This window comes from Phasianus colchicus, chromosome 9 (assembly GCF_987193195.1).
Source record: "Phasianus colchicus chromosome 9, bPhaCol1.hap1.1, whole genome shotgun sequence".
NCBI lineage: Eukaryota > Metazoa > Chordata > Aves > Galliformes > Phasianidae > Phasianus > Phasianus colchicus.
The window spans coordinates 19,045,730-19,063,019 of NC_143444.1; the positions used below are offsets into that span (position 1 = coordinate 19,045,730).

Here is a 17,290-nt window from a genome sequence, read left to right on the forward strand (position 1 = left end):
GGGCAGGAAAGCTCCGCGCCCCAGCGTGCGGTGCGCGAGGGGCTGCCGGCAGCGGGCAGCGGGCAGCAGGCTGCGGCTGTGCTGGGCGCGTGTCGGGCGGGCGGCTCGGCGCCGTCTGATTCAGTGAGGAGCTGCGCTCCTCCGTGCGGCGCACGGCGATAACTCAGTTTGCCCCAGCGTCATCCCCTGTGCCCGCAGCGCTCCCGGATCTGTGCGAGCCCCGTCCCGCCGCCTGCCCTTTGCAACTGCAGTTCCGTAACCGGAAGGGTCTCTTGCATCGCGTTGTGTTTTGCTCTGTTTTGTTTAATTAAAGATTTGGCACATCAAACTGTAGGACGACTGACTCGGCCCTCCCTCCCGCCGCGGCAGCCCGAACCAAAGCCGGGCAGGGCGGTGCCGCGCCGCGGGCAGTGCCTGCAGGCGGCGGTAGGGGCCGGGAGGCCGCCGAACCGCTGCACCCCGCCGGGCGCCGGAGCGCGGTGCGCGCAGCGGGAGCGCAGCTCAGGTATTTGCGTCAAAGCCTCCGCCCTGGGCTGCGGGGCGGGAGGCGGGGGGCGAGCCGGGAAACCCGCGCTTCTCTCCCGGTTGGGTACGGGAGGGCTGCGGGGAGGAGGCTCCGTGGCGCTCCGCCGGCTGCGGAGCGTGGGGAGAGGGCGAGGCGCGGTGCGGTGCGGTGCTGCAAGGAGGGGACGGGCTGTGTGCGGCGATATCCCAGGGGGATCGGGGCCCGCGTTGTCTCAGTGTGCAGGCTGGCTGGAAAACGTGCGTTGCGTTTGTCTTAAGTGTCTTCTGCAGCTGATACCGTGAGGTCAAGAAGTACTTTTTTTGTTATCGGGCGCATGCACTGACAGCAGCGCGGCCGCGGCAGAGCATATTGGTGTGGAAATGCCCGATGTGCTGAGAGAAAGGTGCCCGACAGCCCCGCTGTGCTGCATCCCCCGGGCGGTGCAGCCTTGGGGAACCGGAGCCGGGCCGGGCAGGGCTCACCTGTCCCCATCCCTGCTGGCGGTGTCTGACCGCCGGGTCCGAACTTGTTGCCGCCTGACAGCTGAGCTCCTCGTGATGCTTAACAGCACCTTCGGTCTTACTGCCAGGTTCATGATCACCTGGTGGTTTGCGTTCAGGCTTTTATGGCTGTAGCAATCGATCGATATAGTGGTGCTAAGTGCCAGTTAGTTGCTCAGGTGATGTATCTGAATTGCACTTGGCACGCTGGGGCTCTGCTTTCAGCAAAGAGTGATGCTATCACTGACGCCTGAGAAAAGCACTGTTTGTCTTGAAAACTGCATTTCTTTTGGGTACTGGACAGCTGATGGGTAGCTGTGGGGAACACCAGATCCAGAAAGTGATACGTGTCCAGAGTGGTGCAGAGAGGCTTTGGTGCTCTTCTGGGCAGGAGGAAGTGAGTCACAGTGTCCTGCATATGTGGTGCTGGTGTTGGGAAATGAGAGGGGGAGAGGTTTTCCATAAGTGACTGCATCATTCCAAACGGACAGAAATTCCATTTGTAATTGAATGTTAAGTTACCTGTATGGGTTCTGCCTCCAGGGAGTGTGCAGCATTAGGAGTTAGCTCTTCAGCTCAGTGTAACATGTGGGTACCTTCACAGAAGACAAACGCTCTGGGGCCCAGGTTGTCAGTGCAGGCTGATCTAATGCTGCTGTATTGATGCTTGCATGTTTTCCAACCGCCATGGACATTTGTTGTTTCAGCAATGGAGACTCCTGAAGTGGCTGTAAGCAGCTGCAGTGCTCTGGATGACGAAGGGATCTGCAGCTACAGGCAACACCTGTCTCTGCCACAGGAGCTGCTGGCAGAAGACCAGCTCAGGAGGAAGCTGAAGTTCTTCTTCATGAACCCATGTGAAAAATTCTGGGCCCGGGGCAGAAAACCTTGGAAACTTGGGATTCAACTGCTCAAAATAGCAATGGTTACCATTCAGGTGAGTACTGTGTAAGCAGGGACTCGATCCAATGAATTCAAATGAGGGGTGCAAATGACAAAGGCTTTTCCTTAGCCTTGTGTGTAGACTGAAGGAGGAGAGACTGCAGAACTATCTTGGTCACATAGATGTAGTGTAGATCTCAGGATCCTGGATGACATACTTCTCTCTTAAACTACTGACTGAAAAATAGATTTCCTGAGAGTGGAAATGAAAGAAACCATCTTTAAGGATTTTTATTTTTTTTTTCCTTTTCCCCTCTGCTTGTTAACTGTCCCATTTTACAATTAGAAATAAAATTTTATGGCGGAAGAATCTAAATAAGATCTGGACTTTTCAGAGAAAATCTGCCAGTAGGTAATTAAATCTTTGTGCTATTGATTTGCTAGTGCATTCCTGTGTGTCTTCAACACCCAGCTTACCCACAGACTGCTTTAGTGTCTTTGTAACAGCTGAGTTATCCTTATCAAAAATTAAATATCCAGTTTGCCCAGTGGTCATAAAGCTGATCTTTACTGACTGCTGGTTCAGACCCCTGATGAGTTTCTTCACAATATTGCCAGACACTAGTTGTGAAACAATAGGCACTGATGAGGACTGTGAGCTCCTGCAAACAATAGAGCACATTCTTCTAGGAACTTTCCCAGCCTGGATAGCAGCTAGCAAGGTTTTATGCCAACTTCATGAGCTGTTGCAGTATGTGATGGCTCTGAAGTTATCCTGTTAAAGCACCATTTTCATCTATTGCTGTCAAGGCACCTTTTACTCAAACCTGAGAGAAAGATGTTTGGTTGCTTTTTGTTGTTGTTGTTTTGTTGTTGTTTTTGTTTGTTTGTTTGTTTGTTGTTGTCTTTGTTTGTTTGTTTGTTTTTGAGTTGTCCTCAATTTGTCTTTTTCTGCACTGGAGTCAGGACTTCAAAATGAGGTCTGGTTATTTCTTGTCCTGCCTTTTTCTCTGAGAAACACTTACGTTTCCTAAGGCATGTTATGTTAGTGTCAGGCTGAAGTAACAATCACGTGTAACAGTATATGGGTAGATTGAATTTGAGATAGTATCCTTTTCTTTGTGAAAATGCAAGTCCTTAGCCAAGAAGCTGGTCATTGTGTTAAAGGAACCATTGTTTCCTTAAAGCATTCTTTTGACCAGCTCTGAAATGGAATAGCCTGCATGTTAGTGTTGTGTTTACCAGCATGATGAGGGGAACTAGCTGTTTGTAGGACAGAATTCGTGTATTAATGTAGAAGCCCAATTTGTCTTTGAATAGGAAACATAAATGTCTTTTTCAGCTGGTGCTGTTTGGATTGAGCAATCAAATGGTGGTTGCCTTCAAAGAAGAGAACACTATTGCATTCAAACATCTCTTCTTGAAAGGGTACATGGACAGAATGGATGATACCTATGCGGTATACACACAGACAGATGTCTATGACCAAATATTCTTTGCCATCAATCAGGTAAGGATTGTGACTGCAATGAATACAATATACATGCTCTTTACCTGGGTGCACTTTCTTCCTCTTTCTTTCTGGATGCTGTCTGAGATTGAATGCATGTGCCTGTTGCTTAATACTAGAATACTGACTTGCTTATGTAGTTGGTAGAGGGAAAGGCTTGTGTCCCATTGTTGAATGAAAATTATAATGTGATATACAAGAAGTAACACATTTTGAGTTAATGTTGTCCTGGAGACTTACTTTTCATGAAAAGATGAGGTTCCAAACGCTGCTTTTCCTATGCTGTTTACAGGACTTTCCTATGCTGTTTACGGGACTTTATGTTGAGATAAAAATTGGGATTGCTGAGTATTGAAGATTTTTTATTGAATGGCAGACTACTCTGCTGGATTTTTTTAAACACAAGGCTGTAGACCTGCCACTTTTTTTTTTTTTTTTTTTTTTTTCTCCTAATGGATTCCATTACAGTTTTTGGAGAGAGAGAGGAAAAAGAAAAAAAAAAAAAAAGAAAGGAAAAAAAAAAAACCTGTATCCAAGCCTACCAAAGTAAATGCTGCACACAATGCTGGCTACCAGACAGGCTCTGAAGAGAAATGGCTCTTTGGTACATCCATGACTCTGAGTCTTCTGTAAAAGGCAACTGTCGGAGGCACTCGCTCAAACATAGTTGCACCTCAGTGCTTGCAGGTGAACTTTCGTTGGTCAGTCCCCATCCAGAGTCAATGTATTTCAGCTCTTCAATTTTTCTTGCTGTAGGAGGCATATTTCCTTAGTGGCATTAAAGTAACGTGGAGTTAAATGGAACAGGAGTGGAAGACTAGGAAAAACCTGAAATGACTCAGATCTCACTGCTCTTCCTGTACCATAAGTCATTAAGATAAAAAGCGTTGCTATATTAGTTGCTAAATTAGTTGAATAGTGTTAACACTTCAAGTAAAGCCATTTCTGGAATTAACTGGTGGAGAAATCTGCTGGTTTCTCAGCAAAAGAAACAGACTGCCTCTCATTGCCAGAGCACTGGACTTGTGCAGGCATCCCAGGCATCAAAATCAATAGGTTTTGTTCTCAATGAGCTGCTTGGATTTTAGCCAGAGTGCTTTGCAAATACTGAATTACACTGTCTACAAGGATTATAAAAAGAAAAATAATACACAGCAAAAAGGCATTTAGACCCAAATCCTACACGTCTTGCTTTTGTCAAATACCTTAAAGCAGATGTGTCCAACTCGTGGCCCTCGGGCAGCATGCGGCCAGGCACAGCTGGCACTGCAGCCAGCCCCTGTCCCACACCATCATGGCAGAACCACCACTCTGCACAACCACCACTCAGCTCCAACTGAACACCAGTGCAATATTAACCCCCTCTGGGCTAAAACTGGGACATAAGGAGAGCTTCAAGATTGCAAAAAATTATACAGATATTTGCGACTCCATTTTCAGTCAATGTGAACATATTACATGTGAATTTTCAGACAGAATGTACAGAATTGCAATCAAAAATCTGATTATGTCTCTTTACCAGTCCTTTATAAGTCCCCTCTCACCAGAGAGAAATACTCCTCACTTCACAGTCACACCTTATCTCTGTCATCGCTTTCTGCAGTGTGTACATTTGTGAACAACTGTGCTCAAGGATGAAGTACAGGAGTAACATTTCATCAAAAATCTTTACTGAAGACATTGAGAACTCACTAAGAATTGCAACCACTTCCATCAAGCCAAATTGATGTGTTAGTTTCACAAAAACAAGGTCAAATGTCCCCCTAGTTCTATATTTTTGTTGCTTTATTTATATACTTAAACTATAGTATATTTTTTTGCAGGTACTCCTCTGCAAGTAACGCTTCCTGTTTTATTATGTTGGCCCACAGTGTCAGGGACAGATTTTAGTGGGATGGCGGTAAAGCTGAACCTTCCCACAAGTATCCCATTACATGTAGTTGCCATGTGGCAGATGGCAGCAGAGGGGCAGCCTGACAGCATGATGTCTGGCATGGAAGTGTATATGAAGGAAAGGTGTGTCATTTAATTCCTCCATGCAGAAAAATGCAAGATCTTGTCCCTGGATTAGGGCAATCCTCACTACCAATACAGGCTAGGGTTGAAAGGATTAATTGCAGCCCTGACAAAACAAATGTGGGGGTACTGGTGGATGGGAAGGTAGACGTCAGCCAGCAATGTGCCCTTGCACCCAGAAAGCCAACCATATCCCAGGCTGTATCAAAACAAACATGGCCAGCAGTGTGAGGGAGGTGATCGTTCCCCTCTGCACTGCACTGCTGAGGCCTTTTCTGGAGTACTGCATCCAGATGTGGAGTCCTCAGTGCAGGAGAGACATGGACCAGTTGTGCATCCGGAATAAGGCCACAAAAATAATCCCAGAGAAGGAACACCTCTCCTATGAGGACAGGCTGAGAGAGCTGGAGCTGTTCAGCCTGGAGAAGAGAAGGCTGCAATGTGACCTGATAGCGGCCTTTCAATATCTAAAGGGAAGCTATAGAAAAGAAGGGGACAGACTCTTTAGCAGGGTCTGTGGTGATAGAACAAGGTAAAATGGCTTCAAGTTCAGGGAGGGTAGGCTTAGGTTAGATATGAGGAAAAAGTCTTTTACAGTAAGGGTAATGAGGCACTGGAAAATTGTCTAGAGATGTGGTTGATGCCTCGTCCCTTGAGACTTTCAATGTGAGGTTGGATCAAGCTCTGGGCAGCCTGATCTAGCTGTGCATGTTCCTGTTCATTGTAGAGGATTTGTACTAGATGACCTTTAAAGGTCCCTTCCAACTCTAAGGAGTCTATAAAAAATATCCACATTGAACAGTTATGGAGACCAAACAGTGGATGTGAGCACAGTGAGTTGGTGGGTGGTGCACTTCAGCAGTGGCAAAAGGGAAAGTAGATCACTTCCACTGCCACAGATTTGTATGAGTATGGCATGCGGCCTCCTTCTCATTGCTGGTGAAAATGCACAGCTAATAGTGGTGACCATGCTGAAAGAGAGTGTTTTGTAGCTGAGAATGTGCTCTATTCCATAGTGTTATTATGCTCTTTGTATCAGTTGTAGTTTCTATGGAAATAATTAAGAGGCATTACTTTTGGAGTGACCTTTGTAAATGCAGCCCTAGACAATTCCTCTTTACTCGGTGCAGCCCAGGCAAGCCAAAAGGTTGTACACCCTGCTTTAAAGTATTTGAAGACTCAGCTGTAGCGTGGTGAACATTTCCAAGTTCTTTAGACGATCTTTTAAATAAAAAGAAAGGTTATGGCATAAATCTAAACTCTTGCTATCTTTGTTATCTGTGTGTTTGTGTGTTTGTTAGTTTGTTTCCCAAGAGATCAGTAGTTTTGGTGCCATCTAACTTTGTTAATCTCTTTGTTCTGAACTTTAGTACTTACGGTTGCCCAACATTTCTGTTGGAAACCATGCTTATGAGAAGAAAGGAGCAGAAGAGACAGCTCTGGCTGTATGTCAACAGTTCTACAAGCAAGGAACCATCTGTCCTGGAAATGACACCTTTGATATAGACCCAGAGATTGTGACTGGTGATGAATTTAATCTATTGTATTATTTGGAAATGACACCTTTGATATAGACCCAGAGATGTGACTGGTGATGAATCTAATCTATTGTATTATTTCTTTGGGAGGAGGGACCCTACATTTAAAGATACATTCTTAGTGAACATCCAGTATTGTATAGTTGTATTAGGTGATCTGTACTGAACTTACTACTAGCCAAAACTGGTAAGAAAACTACTGTGTAACTAACCTCCCTTCTAGGGAAACAGTCCTTTATATCTGCTGCACAAAAAGCGATGCTGTTAGCACAATGACCTTACAAGGCTGATTTCAGGCGCCTTCCCAGTAAATTCATGCTGAATAACTTGGCTGGTGTTCAGAAGGTCAACGTATTTGTAACCGGGACTCCAAAGTGACTCGTCACTTAAGTATGCTATCTTTACTGCTCTAGTCAACTGCACTTCACAGCCTTGGGAGTGGGAAGGGCAGATTACAGTTAAAGAGCGTGATAACCTCTGAGATATTATTGTGAGTACTTATCCATTGCAGACTGCTTCTACATTGAGCCAATGGTGTCTTTAGACAACAGAACAGTGGGAAAGCACAATTTGAATTTCACTCTGGATTTCCACAGGTAAGGAGAAGTAAATACCTCCTGCACTGATGGTTTTGTGCATTTTCTTTGCAAAAAACTAATGTGAGACCCTGTTCCAGGCTAGTGGCAGTGCAACTCATGTTCAATCTGAAGGCAATCAACCTCCAGACGGTTCGTCACCATGAGCTCCCTGACTGTTACGATTTCACCCTGACGGTACACTGATGTCTGCCCTGTATCTTTCAGTTCAAAAATGAGAAACCATTCATGTTTAATTACTCTATGCAGTCAGTGCAGATGTTTTCTGAGGAGTGCTGGGCACCACTCAGTGTCCTCAGTGGAGTCTGGATTACTCTGCCATGAATTAGTACCCTGTAAACTACTCTCAGGTGTTACAGTAGGTTAAGCTTTGAGCACATGTGATACAGTCCTTGTGTGCTTGTTCAGTTTACAGCTTTTGTAATATAATCCCATTGAAGTATGGAAAGAACATGAACCTCTTCTCTTTAGAGCGATGTTTCTAGGGATGTATTGTGGGTTTTTTTTCAGACCATGGGGATGTGGGGCTGTGCTTAAAAGAATTCCACCTGTATTTTGGTATTTACTTAATTGAGTAATACCAAACTTGTCTTTCATTTTGTCAAGACTTGACTTGAATAAACAGGAATTACTTTAATCATAAGCAACTTTCATATCTTCCACCTGAGGAGAATTATTCTGAATTATTGTACAAACTTAGCAGTACAATATACTAAATATATAATGTTTTAACAGTCACTTTTAATTAATTTTTTGTTACTACAGATAGTGTTTGATAATAAAGCCCACAGTGGAAGAATCAAAATCAGTCTAGACAATGACATAGAGATCAGAGAATGTAAAGACTGGCATGTTTCTGGATCAAGTAAGTGATATAACTTAAATTTTCATGCTAGTTAACCTTTCTTTATTTAAAGATGAGGCACTATTGACATACATTGTCTAATAGGTACACTCTAAATCCTGTTTGTTTGTTTGTCTGTTTTTCCTGAAGAACTGTTCTTAAAGAACGGTTAAACCTTGTACCGTTGATACTGTTGCATCAAAATGTTTTCATCATTCTGGTTTTGGCTATTGAGCTTAAGCTGCTCACTGTTTACAGCAGGCTGTGAAGCATTGCTCTAGCACCAGGCAACGGAAGGACATGCGATAGTGGTGGAAAGTTGAAACTGATTCACTCTTATTTCAGGACTTAACAGCAGGCAGATAAGGAAGCACTGTTGCACTGCTAGGAAGGGCTGCTAGAGTGAAATAGCTAGAAATACTCCTGATTGCTGCTTAAACATAGCTTAGCGTGTATCTGAGTCTGAGATGTGCAGTAGGGTTGAATATCTATCTTAAATAGTTGATGATAGGAGCACTCTTCGTTGGGAGCTACTATCTCCAGTCAAAACTTTGCCAGAGATCTTTGTAGATTAAAAAATCTCTTTGAACACCGGGAGCTTTGCGGGATTTTAAATTCTTGTTTTTCCTGATGAAAGAGGTCTATTTATCTATTTTGTTGCTTTACCTGCACTAGTAAATTCTCTTGTGAACAGCTGGTATTAAGAAAAGGAGAATTGTTTTTTTAAGATTCTAGCTGGAATTAATTTTATGAATTGAATGAAATGCATCACAGAGGATGAAACACACTGTTTAAGCAAACATACAATCTGCTAAACAGTCAATCAGCTGGCTTTGTTAGATGCTGTGTTATAAATGTACACCAGATGGCATGCTACATCTAACAGATTACTTGCGCAGTAGGATAAGGTTTTGATAGCAGCCCTCTATAATAATTTGCATTTGACATTGATGTAGATTGCCTCTGTTACAGTTTCAGTATCATCTCCTGAAGTACCCCATATTATTTTTTGAAAGCCAAACAAAAACAGGAAGGCAGTGATGTCAAATGCTGTGATTCTGAAGCATGCAGAACCACCTGCAGAACCATCTTGTTTGGCACCAGTACATGTGTTAGAGACTTCTAAACGAGAAGAATGTGGGCTTTTTCTGGATACTTGGTATCTCTGTGATGTCTACTAGAGTATCAGCATCCCATTTTGGAGACTTGCTCCTGCTCATTCTTTCATTCTTACCATTAATTTTCTTTTTTTTTCCTTAAATGTAGTAATTCTTTTAGCATTAAAAATCAAATCCTTATACTAACTCCATCTAGATTCTGCTATATGAGAAGGATAAAAAGGAAAAAGATGTCTAGCAGTAGTTTTGGTGCAAAAATTGTCCTTAATTGATCAAGAATGTTATTTTTAGTAACAAAAGATATGGAAAGATCATGTCTAGCTTAGTGTTGATCATAGCTATCTGAGTAATAATGCAAACTAAGGACAGAAGAGCCATCTGATAGTCAAATTCTGTTCTGGAAGAGAAGATGCATATTGTAAAATTCCTGAGATTGTTTTTTTTATACAAATGTTGTGGCTCAAAGGGCCATTCCAGTGCTTGCAAAATAGACAAGTCCTACCTCCCATTCTGCAGCCTTGTAAGACACATTACATGCTGATGTATGACATTTTTTATGTGGTGTTAACCTTTCTAGATTAACTGGAGTGGTATTGGTAGTGCAGACAAACTTGTGTGTCTCTTGAAAATGTCAGACAAGCTTTTGTGGGAAAAATGCAAGGATAAACGGAGCAAACATCAAAAATTGATTCGTACTTCAATACTCAGGATGCATCTGATTACATATAACTGCATGATTACATATATGAAACATGTCTGCTTTTGTTCCTGCAGTACAGAAGAATACTCATTACATGATGATCTTCGATGCTTTTGTCATAATGATCTGTCTGAGTTCATTGATCCTTTGCACACGATCAGTAGTCAAAGGAATTCGGCTCCAAAGAGTGGGTAAAGCTCTTCCTTTGGAAAGTCTTTATGTTTTGCACTAGTCTAATGAACTTTTCCCTCTCTTCCTTTCCCCCAGGAATTTGTAAGTTTTTTCCTATATTATTACAAGAAAGAAGTATCTTACAATGATCAGATGGAATTTGTCAATGGCTGGTATATCCTCATTATGGTTAGCGATGTCCTAACTATCACTGGATCAACTCTCAAAATGGAGATACAGGCCAAGGTAAGATACTTACACTGTCAGGTGGAAGCAATGCTGCCTATTTCTGTCTCACCTAGGTTTAAACCTCTGAGGTCTCTAGGCTGGCTGTACTTGATTCCAACTGGCACAACATTTCAAAACTCTGTTTTCTTGTCTGGAATTACAACTCGGGTGTATTGTTTCCAAATATCCCTATATATTATAGTTCTAATTCTCTTTGCTCCTTTCAGGGTGTCTCAAAAGAATAAAATTATTTAATCTCTGAACATTTAAGACTATTGACTTCCTCTCTGCCCCATTTAGGATCAGTTAGATTTGCTTTTTTTTTTTTTTTTTCTTTTAATTTAGCATTTAAGTTTCCATACCACATTTAAAAAGTGCTTAACTGGCATAGAGATTTTCTTCTTAACCATCACTTTTCTGCTTTCCTGGCTTATGGTTTCCAGCATGTGCCTAGCACTCAGCCACAGCCTGGTTTTAAGCCTTCAATTTCTAAAATAAACTAACTACAGAAAATAAATAAATAAATATGAAATGTTGGGCAACCAAAGTTGCAATATGTTACACTGAAGCACTCTAGTATTCAGATCATGTTGGTTTTTTTTTACTGAATCTGTATCAGACTTTGAAGCATAGCATTGCAACACAACAGACTTTGGACGGTAGTGATGAAAGGACGGAGATGAAATCAATCTGGTGACTGTTTGATTATCACACATTCCTCTATCTTACTTCAGGAGCTGTAAACTTAGAAGTAGAAAGGAGCTAAGATGAGAGAGGTCCTTGCTCACTCAGAAGAGGTTCATTCTCTCATGGAAAGTAGTGAACACTTTTTATTCAAGTCAGCTGTCCAGATGTGATCATTTTGGAGAAGACCTGCAGTTCAAGGGACAAGGTGTAGGGTAACTTGGATGAAAATGGACCAGTATGTATAGATGGAAAAAACCCAGCCAAGTGCTGATAAAATATACATGAAGCTCTGGTTAGAACTAATTAAAAGCTAATTATTCTTCTCCTTGACAACTTCCTACACCTCACGGGCCTTTGCTACATAGCAAAATCCTCCTTAGTATTTATCTGAACTCTGCTGACACTTCAAAATATATATTTTAAATATATATATATATATATAATATATAAAGCTTTATCTACATCCTGGAAGAGATGTTTTTGCTCTGTAGTTCTAAAATCAGGCTTACACTGGACGTTGGGATGTGGCAGAGAGATTCCCAAGTTGGTATGGGGAATCTGCTGTTGCAGTTGCAGCAGATTGCAGCAGGAGTGTCTGCAGGTCTGGGGACAGCACGAGGTGTTTTCAGGGCCACGCGGCAGGACCTGTTGAGTTACGCATTGAGAGGGGATCTCTGCAGTTGCAGTCCAGCTGTGCTCTTAGTAAATAACACTTAGGTCATGGTGAGAATCTGGTTCATCAACAGTAATTTGTAAAGGCATGTGAAATGAGTAACACTTTGAAAGTTCCCTTACTTTCTGGTGGCACTTCTGCTCTCTACAACACATTGTCCCAAACTAATTTCTAATGGAGAGCTTTTTAAGGAAAACAACGTTTCTTATTAGATCTTTGTAGTAATGAGAGTTGCAATTTAAAACCTGTCATTTGTTATAATACTTGATTCTTTTTTTTTTTTTTCCTTTAGAGTCTGACAAGTTATGACGTCTGTAGCATACTCCTAGGAACATCCACTATGCTGGTGTGGCTTGGAGTCATTCGCTACCTAGGTTTCTTTCAGAAGTATAATGTAAGGATCTCCTGAGATCTTCATGCTGTTGGTATTTATTCTGTTTGCTGCTATAAGACAACACGAAGAAATGCCTGGTTGAATTCTTAATGTTTGCACTGCTTTCTGCAGCTTCTCATTCTAACGCTGCGAGCAGCATTACCCAACGTCATGAGGTTCTGCTGTTGTGCTGCTATGATCTATCTAGGCTATTGTTTCTGCGGATGGATTGTACTGGGGCCATACCATGTGAAGGTAATATACTCAAGATTAAAAATACAACATGAATAATAGAATAGATTCTAAATAAATGAGAGTTTACTGCTGTTATCTTCTATGCTTCCATGTCAAGACTTCCGTTAATACAAAAATCATTCATCTTCAACATGATGCTACTGTTTGAGCAGCCTGACTGTCACAACATGGTCAGACTTCCCTCTGGTTGTGAAAGCTCTGAGTCAGGAGTGGAAGCTGCTGTGACTTCCAGTCATATGCTGGGAGTCCCGCATGGTATTTTGAGAAACAATTTTGATCTCACAGAACACTGTTATCAGACTAAAGCTTTGGAGATACTATCCTTTTTTAAGGTGAAATTGGCTTATCAAATACAAAGAGTTTACAAAAGAATGGATTGATTGCTTTTGTGTGTAGGAGGGACAAACTGCTCATTCCATAAGTGCTTTCCAGTTAGCACTACATCTTGTCATGCTCTGGGTCTACAAAATGTCCAGAGGAGCCAGTCAACAGCCATATATCTCCTTCAGGTTATGTACATTGTAGAGCCCCAAATAAAGTGGCAATGGATGTCCTTGTCTTTTTCCAGTTCCGTTCTCTGAATGTGGTTTCTGAATGCCTCTTTTCATTGATAAATGGAGATGACATGTTTGCCACTTTTGCAAAAATGCAGCAGAAAAGTTACTTGGTTTGGTTATTCAGTAGAATCTACCTCTACTCCTTCATCAGTCTGTTCATCTACATGGTGCTAAGTCTCTTCATTGCACTCATTACAGATACATATGAAACTATCAAGGTAAGCATGAACTCTTAAAATCTGTTTGGAATAAAAAAGACAATATTGGTGCTATTCAGACTCTCATCCCCCTTGATATTTTGACTTGCTGTGCAAGCCAGTTTTATGAATGAATATAAAAGCTATTTTTGAGGGCATGGAATGATTGCAAGAGATTTTGAGTTCTTTCCGACTTTGGTTTTCTTATAAGCATATCTGATTTCCTCTCCTAATGGATGCTTATTATTAACTAAAAAGTAGAAATTTCATATTCAGTTCTCTGAATCTTCTAATTTGATGCTTGAATAATACCTGAAAAGTGGTCTGGGGAGGCAAGTCTTATTTTATGTTCTTATTGCTTTAGGCTATTCTGTGCTTTAGCCTTGTTAAAGGTTTAACTAAATATAAATTTTTAGCACTACCAACAAGATGGCTTTCCAGAGACAGAACTTCAGAGATTTATATCACAGTGCAAAGACTTACCAAACTCCGGAAGGTACAGATTAGAAGAGGAAGGTTCTGTATCTCTCTTCTGCTGTTGTAATGGTAAGTGCCTATGTTAAAATTATACATGAATGCATACGCAAATACAACACACCACAAAATATCCCTGATGTAATGTTTATGAAGCATACTTGATTTGGGGGAGGGGGCAGGGGAAAAAAAAAACACTGCAGTAATAAGAAACTATTTGCTCTATAATGAATGCTTTATAATGAAACGCTGGAGTGAAAAGTCTGTCACTGTTGCCACTGCTAAAACACCAACCACTGCCTCACTGTGCTCACATCTGCTTTTTGGTCCCCATAAGCATTCAGCAAGCATCAATGAATGTCAATGGGTGCCATTTTTTTCCACAAGGAGGATTTCAGTGACACACCTTTGCTTCATACACGCTTCCATGTCAGTTGCCATTCTGCCAGACTGCCCCTCTGCTGCCAACTATCACACAGAAACAAAGTGTAACAGCATGTTGGTGGGAGGGTTCAACCATTACTGTCATCCCACCAACATCTGATTGACACTGTGGGCCAACATAATAAAACAGGAGGCATTACTTTCAGAGCAGCCCTTGTAAATACACACAGTAACCTGGGAACCCTGTATGTGTCATGTGCAAATATTAATTCTTTCTGTACCAACAGTCGGGACTTGCTGAACTCATTCTGTGTTCCCTTATCCCCTTTTCAATTATACTTTACCCAGAGGTTTGCAAATTTAGATGGTAGCAGGCCAGAAACTTTTGGAAAAAATCAGCTTGCAAAGATTTTAAAATAGCACACAGCTTAAGTATCATTATCACAGCACCTAGAAAAGGACTGCCTAACTTCCACTACGGAGAGTGTAATGCTTCAGTTACTTAACACTTTGTTTCTTCAGGACTACCAATTGCAGGATATGTGGTTTATATTTAACCCAGCTGGCTGCAGCTCTGAGCCTTGCTTGCAGAAGGGCCCCTTGGTGTGGGAGCCTTAAACACTTGCAGCTTCCTAAAAAGATCCAAGACATTTGCATCTCCTTGTTATGGGCTTTTCTGAGTGTGATGTGTCGTTAATTGTCACGTATCTATGAAGGAGAGGAGATGGGGGCATGTTTTGGAGCCAGGACAGAGCAGAGCCTGCAGCAACACCGCCTAGAGCTGAGAGCCCTTGTTCCGACCGTTTGCCTCACTTGGGATGAAAGTGTGGGATGAAGTGGAGCAGGCCTTCTTGCTCCTGGGTAAAGGGCGCTGATGTTAATATTTCCTTTTCTGTGCACATCTCTCGGTGTAGTCAGGCAAGAAACTCAACACAAGGCAGGGATCAGATCTCTAGAAAAGCATTTGAAAGTTAAAACCTGATTGCTCTCAAGCAACTTGTTCTTCAGGAGGACTGGGCAGCTTGCAAAGCCCTGGATGCAAATGGAGCTGCAGGCATCAAAGTACCTGGTTTTGGACCCCTATTTCCAAACTGATTATTTAATTATTTTATTTTGGTGGCAAATGTGATCTGTCTGTGCTCCTCATGCTATGCACGTTAGTGCTCCAAACTGCTTATATCTGGAAGTAGCATGATTCTGTCCCTGGAAGCTAGACCAGGGGCTGACTTTGCAGTTGCCTAGAATTAGTGACATTGCTCCTTAGCTTAGTTTTGTGTCCTTCTGGCTTTACTTTGAAACAATGATCTGTGGGAACAAACAAGTATCTCAAGTGGTAAAGATGATACAGCTTCTGTTCCTTTGATAGTCATGTGGCCCTGCAATACACATGGGCTCCTCCTAAGTCTTTCACATGTTAAAAATGTTTTAAGATGGTTCATGGTCATTTCTTACCAGGCAGATACATAATTAGATAGTTCAGATATATTTCTAAGGCTTCCTGTACAATTTAACAATTATTTTGGTGTGTGCACCTGACGTTTTTTCCCCTTCTCCTGCACAGGTCCTAGTGAACATATCTGATGGTCTGTGGGAGCATACCATGGAGGCTCTGAAGCAGCACACATTGCAGGAAGTGGGTAGTATAGAGCTGGTGGAAAATCTTACACCCTAAATCTAAATGCTTTTCCCCAAAACCAGTGTAAACCTGTGGCAAAAGCTTGTGATACACTTACAGCCTTTCTGGTCAGGCGCTCTCACTTCTAGCTCAGGTTTGTTTGTTTTTTGGCTTTGTTCTATTTGTTTCCTCAGTTAAAATTTTCTAGACTGCGAAGCGCATTAACAAGCTGTCTGTGTTCAGACTTGGCTAGACTACATGGGTAGACTAGGAAGGCAGTAACTTTCAACACAAAGATATAGTGTCAGACAACAGTGACTTTGAGCATCAAACTAGCCCTCACTACTAAAGGCATTCTTTCTCATGCATTGAGTGAATTAAAGCAGTCTGGTGCCCTCAGCAGTTTTCTATATCTGTAATACTCATGAAAAAAAAAAAAAAAAAAAAAAACCCTAAACCTATGAAATTTGGTGGAACTTGTTTCTGGAGACAGTACAGTGGATTGATGCACAAGCCATTCAAATATGGTTCTGAGCATCAACCAAACATTTGTATGAAGAGTAGCACCATGTGAGAAACATAGCAGTCTCCTCTCAGAGAGGTGAGGACATGAAAGGCTGGAAATGAAGTCGGAGGGGTGAGGTGAGTGGAGAGATGTGGATGTCCCACATCCAGCCCCAGCCAGAGTCCCTTACAGCATTCTGCTGAGCAGTTGCTGAACCTTACATTTTTTAAGGGATAGTCAGGCAGAAGCACTTTTGAAGTATTTATTTTTAGGTAGAGAGCTTCGTTTAGTGTACCAGTCTGTAAGCCTGGACTAAGGTAAAGTCATAGGCTCTGAGAGTCATATCTCACCACACATTAGAAACTGATGTTTCCTATCAAGCTGTATGACCTGGTACTGTCTGTGGCTGTCTAGAACATTAGATCTTACACAAGTTCAGTTTTGTCAACTTTGTTTATATAGTTTGCTCATTGTGGTAGCGTGCAATGTATGCCTTATTTCCTATAGTCTCTTCACTATAGGAGCAGAATAGTAAAAACAAAAGAAAGCATATTTTAGGTAACTTGCATTTTAAGCAACAATCCCCTAAGTGTGTGTGAAATCATGCAATGAAATTCTGTATGCTGCACACCAACACAGTGGACACTAAACACCTTTTGTCTGGATGTTTACCCACTGCAAATGCACTACAATAAACACCAGCAGTTGCGATAACTATTGTGTGTATGGGTGGTCATTTCAAGAGTAAATATTTTGCCAGGTTAACATATAAGATTAAAAATGAACAATATGTACTATTGTACATTGTGTAATTTCTGAAGCAGTACATACAGCGTGCAGATGTGCACTGCCTGGAGCCAGGCTCCTTCTTGGGTGCCACAGTGAGGAGCTGGTCTCCCCTGGCTCTTGGTAACAGCTGTGCAGTGTCATGGGAAGCAATAAGTGAGTGCAAAGCCTTACAC

At 42.0% G+C, this 17,290-nt stretch overlaps 1 protein-coding gene across 4 annotated transcripts; it reads left to right on the forward strand.

Annotated features, from left to right (window-relative positions):
- The first annotated feature begins 181 nt into the window (after window positions 1-181).
- MCOLN3 (mucolipin TRP cation channel 3) lies at window positions 182-17,032 on the forward strand. Of its 4 annotated transcripts, none has more exons than XM_090146429.1 (15): window positions 182-505; window positions 1,713-1,942; window positions 3,230-3,397; window positions 6,784-6,937; window positions 7,463-7,547; window positions 7,628-7,724; window positions 8,313-8,412; window positions 10,284-10,396; window positions 10,477-10,626; window positions 12,261-12,362; window positions 12,474-12,596; window positions 13,165-13,371; window positions 13,767-13,896; window positions 14,925-15,069; window positions 15,770-17,032. In XM_090146429.1, exons 2-14 carry the CDS (start codon window positions 1,715-1,717, stop codon window positions 15,041-15,043), a joined length of 1,776 nt encoding a protein of 591 aa, XP_090002555.1. In that variant the 5' UTR covers window positions 182-505; window positions 1,713-1,714; the 3' UTR covers window positions 15,044-15,069; window positions 15,770-17,032. The 4 variants fall into 4 exon arrangements, with proteins under 4 accessions (XP_090002555.1, XP_090002556.1, XP_090002558.1 ...); XM_090146430.1 differs by having other exon boundaries at window positions 7,628-7,679; XM_090146432.1 differs by lacking the exon at window positions 13,165-13,371.
- The last annotated feature ends 258 nt before the right edge of the window (window positions 17,033-17,290 follow it).